This window comes from Pundamilia nyererei, unplaced genomic scaffold, assembly GCF_000239375.1.
Source record: "Pundamilia nyererei isolate P.nyererei 1_Seehausen unplaced genomic scaffold, PunNye1.0 scaffold00172, whole genome shotgun sequence".
Taxonomy (NCBI): Eukaryota; Metazoa; Chordata; class Actinopteri; order Cichliformes; family Cichlidae; genus Pundamilia; species Pundamilia nyererei.
In genome coordinates this window covers 386,716-392,970 of record NW_005187573.1, presented here as the reverse complement: position 1 = coordinate 392,970, position 6,255 = coordinate 386,716, and the positions used below count along the sequence as shown (strand labels likewise).

The window sequence follows — 6,255 nt, the reverse complement described above, 5'->3', positions numbered from 1 at the left end:
GAAATAAGCAGGAAGAGTGATGGCATATGGATTTAAAAACTGGACCTTCAGATTTTTGACTGGATGACCGGTGTGAGAAAGCTGTGACTCAACACCAGTGGCTCCTGCCCATCACCAGACTTCAGTTTGTTTGTTTTTTCATGTAGAGAAATCATACTGTGTACCATATTCAGTTCTGTCAGCATCGTGTTCTTTTCCTCGGTCGACTGTATCCTCTCCTTCATTTTCTGACTGAAAGCATTTTTAAAACTCTGTGTGCTGTGTCTCTGTGGTAAACATCACGCTGCTGCCACCGTGGATCGAGTGTGTGTCCAGGGGCAGACAGACATGCCATTGAATGTTTGCTTGTGTCTCCTTGGGCAGATGTTGTTTAGGAATTTAGAGCTTTTGTTGGGCCCATTGTGCTCCATGTGAGTGCTTCCATTCACCCATGACTAACGGCACTGTTTCAGTTAGAAAATGCTTCAAACTATTCAAAATATTAATCATGCAATTTTCTTAAGACTTTTTTTTTGGTTTGTTTTTGTACGAATAAATACTTTACAATCAACTTGTCTCTTCTGACTTGGATTTGAAAACTGGGACACTTTCTGCCTGTGGTTCTCAGAGCCACACATATTTTAAGCAGGAAAAAGCAGTTTTACAAAAGTTGTATTTTATATATGGCCCAGGAATCCAGGAAGTGACACATCCATGTCATGTTTGGGATCTGATGTGATTCGCAAACAGATGAATTTCATTCGAGCTTAGATAATGCATTAACTTCATCAAGTCTTCATTTGTCATATTCTTTAGTTTATGACCACAAACCTACAAAAGTAATAACACTGCCATTGCTCAGACAACTTTAGCACTGGACTCCCAGCCAACCAACCAACAAAGCAAACTGGTACTTATTTAGCACTACGGGTTCAGCCCAGGAATCGTTAACATGCAAATGTGATAAGCAGGGATCAAACCACTGACATTCCAATTGGTAGAAAACCCTGCTTATCTTCTGAGATCAGACATAATTGGGCATGGTATGCATGTATAACTTACACAATAAACTGTAACATATAACTTGGAATACATTATGTTAAATTTAAGTTAAAATAAGTTATAGATGAAATTTTTTTTTACTTCTCAAAACACTGTAGATGCATAATTTCATCTTAAAATCACAAAAAGTGTTGCTTTTATCACGAGCACGTTCCACATTAAGCTTCTTTTAATTACGGTATTTTTAGTTTTTATGATTTCCATCAGTAAAACTGTTTATAAATATGAAAATCATAAATCATATTTTTCCTCTGTGCAGAAATTTTAGGTTCAACCCAAAAGATACAAAAGCCGTAATAATAATAATAATAATTTTGAAAAAGTTAAATGATTCAATTATTCAAGCATTCAGAAATTGAAAAAAACAAAAACACTCAATGACTGACTGACCAGTTGGCTTATTTTCTCACAGTATTACAAACTAGTCATATAAAACGTTTTAGTAAACAATTCGAAGGATATGAGTAATTTATCAAATCCTTCTCATTACTTCACAGTTGCACTGACCATGTAAAATCAGGCAGGTATGAGAGTACTAATGATGTTTAGTATAAGATGAGGGTATCTACTCCACTTGGTGCTCCTTAAGTGGTCATAAACCTCCTTTAAATGAATATGAACAACCCACATAAGAGTTAAGTAGCCACAGGTTTTCCAAAGACCATAAAACACTCTCAGAAAACGGCAAAAATAAAACGGACACAGGTTTAAACTCAAGTTGGGACTGAGCCTCCGACCACTGACAAATGAGATCAGTCATTATGTGTCAAATATTTATTCTTTTAAAACGTTTATTACTGATTAAATTCATGTAGGGAAAAATGAATAGTACATCTTTGTCTCCAGTGTACAGCAAACCACAGCTGACAAGTGTCTTTCAACCACAGCACACGGCCCATGTTTAACACATGTGCAGTTGGTGTGCTAATCATGTGTGTATGTTCTATATTGAATATAAACACACAAATATATTTATATATACATACACATAATGAAGAGAAATCATAAAGTGTGAGATCTGATATCATTTCGAGGCCCTTGAGGTCGCGGTGACCTCTTGACACGTATCGGGATCCCAAACCAGCTGCCGGAGCCTGCCCAGAGGAAAACAAAGTGTTTTCGACAGAAGCTTGTGCAACATCAAGCTCGCTCCCAATTCCAGAGACAGAAAAAAAAATTAATAATAATGTCAGTAAGACATTGTACAACGCTTCGGCCTCTGTGGCAAATCCGGGCGGGGAGGGAGCGGATCCAGTGCTGCAGTTCATCCCCATTTGTTCTTATATTAACAGTCCCACTGTGCGCCACACTCTCAATGTGGAGGGTCGCCAAAAAACACTGTCCTGTAACACTTCAATTTGGGCAGGTAGTGCAGATCATGACCATGAAAAGCAAAGCGATAAACCTTAATGCTTTAGTCGACTGTTTAGAATATTCTGCAGGAGAAAACGCAGGAAATCCACAAGAGTTTGAATGCTAAAATGCATGGTATATCTTTTTTTTTTCCCTAAACACACCCAATCAAACAGTGTTACATGCTCAAAAACACAAGATTGAAAACCACAGTCTGCAATGTATTTGGGAGGTTTGGGTGGTTGCACAGGTGTCTTGGCGAAGAGCTTCCATGCACCGTCGCTGGACCAAATGCAGGAGTCCATCACTGAGAGGGGTGCTGATATGTGGGCATCAGGGGAGAGAAGGCTGGTTGCTGCAGGAAAAAAGAAGTAAAAGAGGGAGAGAGATGGAGGGAGCGCCTGAGGACTCAATTCACCAAACGTCTTGGCCAGCCACTGGCCACTATGGCAACAGTCCAATGAGAGGCGCTGCAGCTCCTAATATTTCTTTTTTAATATATATAATATTGGCAGTATCACGGTTTTTTAAAAAATAAAAAAAAAGGGAAAAAATATTTTGGGGAAAGGTTTTAAAGCAAACTCTGAAGCATAGTAAGACTGCAGTGAAAGGTGCACGAGGAGCTCGACGTCCCAGAGCTCCGAGAGTGGTTCAACTGCTCCGCTGCACTCAAAAAAAAAAAAAAAAATCTATTATGGATGGCTCAGCACTACTGGAAGTTAGAAAGGAAACAAGGGAAAACTTGGCAAAATACAGACAAAAAAGAAGAAAAAAAGTCACCAGTTCTGTCCATCAGATTAGTTGCTAAAGATTGACTACCAATGATCCTTCTCCTCCTCCAAGTGATTTTCCCCCCCAACAAGTCAAATAAAAGAAAACCTAGAAGTTCATGATTTGTTGGCGTGAAGCCATCGTAACACAGAAACGTTCAATGGAGATGTTCAGTGGAGAGACACCTGTTCCAAAAACTGCCCCCTCCCTCCCCCCGCCCCAGAAAACAAACCCAAATAAATCCAGGAAAGGTGATCCCTCCTCCTCCTCAGACGCAGAGTCCAACCCGACTCTGAATGTCCCGTGTGCAGTGGAATGAGAAGGAGAGATGAGATACTGATGTGAGAGAAACAGGGTTGTGGAAGTGGATACAAATCGGAGCATTATAGCTGTCAGTTGCAGATCCTTGAACAAAAAATTAGGACCTCAGGTCAATAGTGCCCATCTGCTGAATTCCAAATAAAACTTGATCTGATGTCTAATAAAATCTGTACAATTTTTTTTTTATTAAAGTCTTCATGATTAGTTTGTCCAAAGGGGACATTTTTGCCGTCATTTTTTTTTTTTTTTTTTTAATCTTTCACCATATATTTATTAAATCTTTATCTGCTCTTTAATTTAGATGCTCTGAGTCCCATCGTGTATGTGTGTATATGCATGTGAAGACGCCGCCCGCTTTTCTGTGGATGGCTTCGAGTTTGTTAGCAGCACTTTTTCTTTCGTTTACTGTTCCGGGTGAGTTTGACCACGTCGTTTTGTTGCTGCTGCTGCTGCTTGGCCAGCACTTCCTTCTTGGCTTTTAGCACTAGCTCCGTGATGCAGTTGAACATCTGCCGAGAGAGGCACAAACCAAAAAGCATGAACAGATTAGAGCGGTCAGATTTGTGTGTCATAATGGTGACAAAGGAGTATTTAAAGGAACAGTTCAAAGCCTCACTTGAGTCTTATTTCTAAATATGAAGCTGCAGCCTGGATAACTGAACTTAAGAATCAGGCAACAAAAATCCACCCACAGCTGTTCACAATGGTGGAAAACCTCTGATGATGAGTTTCCACATAGATGTTGTTATTTTGTTTTGATTAGCGAGTCTTGGGGTGGATTTGTTTACCTATGTACACAAGCAGGCTAGCAAACTCGACACCATTCTCATTGCTATTCCTATAAATCTGAAGCCAATCTAACACTGCAATAAAGCAGAAGAGCACATTAACAGCCTTTGGTTAAAAAGTAATAAAATCCACTCTTAGCTTTTCAAAAATAAGGACACTATTCTTTGTGCTGTGTGATTGTGAACTGTTTTAAACAATAGCACTCACTTGAATTAACTGAGTAAACGATTAGCAGATTGTTTTGTCGGGGCAAAAACAGTAACTTTCAGCGATGCTTTGTGCAGTGACAAGCTGATCAGCAGTTATCACAGAGCTTCTGTGCATGCCTGGCATGTCTGGCGAACAGCTCCAGACCAGCTTATCAGTCTGAGGCTACAAGTAACACAAAACAACTAATTACCTCTTCAACATTTATGTTCTCTTTTGCACTCGTCTCGAAAAGGCTGATTCCCATCTGCTCTGCAAACTTCTGCGCGTCAGTTGTCTCGACCACCTTAGAGTTTGGGTCGTCGTTCTTGTTTCCCACTAAAAATAGAAAACAGCTCAGTGTAAAATAATGGAGCAAGAAATTATTCCCATACTGCCAGCAAATACAAGAGGTGTGCACTGGAGTGAAGGGCAGAGTCTATTTTTAAGCTAAAGAAGACGAGGCGAGAACAGTGCCAAGTTGTTTCTTTGGAGCGCACTCACCTAATATTCGGCACACGTCGTCACAGTTCTGGTTGATTTCATGTAACCATCGTTTTACATTGACAAAGGACTCAGCACTTGTGACGTCATATACCACTATGACCCCATGTGTTCCCCTGTAATATCTAAAGACAGAAGAAAGGGGAAACAGTCAGCTTACAGTTTGCGAAAAAGATCAATTGAATTCATTTTATTTTTATTCATATAATGCTAAATCACAACAACAGTCGCCTCAAGGCGCTTTAAATTGTGGGGTTAAGACCATACAATAATACAGAGAAAACCCCTAACAGTCATATAACACCCTTTGAGCAAGAACTTGGTGACATTGGAAGAAACCGCCAACAGAACCAGGCTCAGCGAGGGGCCTCCGTCTGCTGTGACTAGTTAGATAAAATATTTCTAATTAGCTGAACAGTTATAACGACTTCTACTTTTACTACAGAGAAATGGTAGTATAGCAGCAAGACTAGAGAACGCTAAAACTGTTGGCCGAAGAGTATGAACAACAGTATAACTGATTACCTAAAGATAAAGGATAACAGACAGGGTAAAACATGGATGTAGCTTCGGTGGCGGAAAAAAACCCTTTGACCTGCATTTTTTCTGAACACCACATTATGGTGATGGAAAGTAACTGACAAATTTAAAAATAAATCTAAAAGTAATGCCTCAATAGAAACTGTTAGACAGGATTAATGAATAAACAGCAGAGATAGTTTGGTAAAGGTAATAACAAATAAAAGGAATTATTAAAGCTAAAGTTGGCAAATAAATATGTAAAAAATAATTTGTTAAAGTTAATAAATGAAAATAAAACACACAGCAGAAATGGCTAACACACAAAACAGACTGGAAAATTTAAAAAAAAAAGAAAAAGAAAAAAAAAGGCCAACAGGATTGATGTGTGAAGAGTTTTTGATACCACTACACCGTGTAACAGTTTAAGTATGCTATGGCCTGACCTTCGGTATAATTTTAATTTCAAGTCATCCCTAACTTTCTGAGCGAATAACTAATGTTATCCAGCAAAGGGAAGGACACTTGAAGGGGCACAACTTAATAAATACATTCATCAGGACAGAGTGTATGACTGTGTGAAGGAAAAAGCAACAGCACCACATTTATACCGCACAGACAAATGAACTGGCTTCAAAAACAGAGGCCAGATCTGAGAGAGTGCATCCCCAGTACCAATGCACTACGCCAAACAAACACAAAGAAACTTTTGTCAGGGATTCTGTGTGTGTGTGTGTGTGTGTGTGTGTGTGTGTGTGTGTGTGTGTGTGT

General features: G+C 39.2%; 1 protein-coding gene across 2 annotated transcripts in view; it reads right to left on the bottom strand.

Moving 5' to 3' along the window:
- Positions 1 to 1,800: 1,800 nt before the first annotated feature.
- rab35b (RAB35, member RAS oncogene family b) overlaps positions 1,801 to 6,255 on the bottom strand; it is a 10,880-nt gene continuing 6,425 nt past the window's right edge. The window contains exons 4-6 of one of the 2 annotated variants that reach the window (XM_005746065.1): positions 4,966 to 5,090; positions 4,676 to 4,800; positions 1,801 to 3,995 (exon numbers count right to left, since the gene is read on the bottom strand). In XM_005746065.1, the coding sequence (XP_005746122.1) occupies positions 3,867 to 3,995; positions 4,676 to 4,800; positions 4,966 to 5,090 (379 nt within the window). In that variant the 3' untranslated portion in view covers positions 1,801 to 3,866. The remainder of the gene's footprint in view (positions 3,996 to 4,675; positions 4,801 to 4,965; positions 5,091 to 6,255) is intronic. The other variant, XM_005746066.2, reaches the window with a different exon arrangement.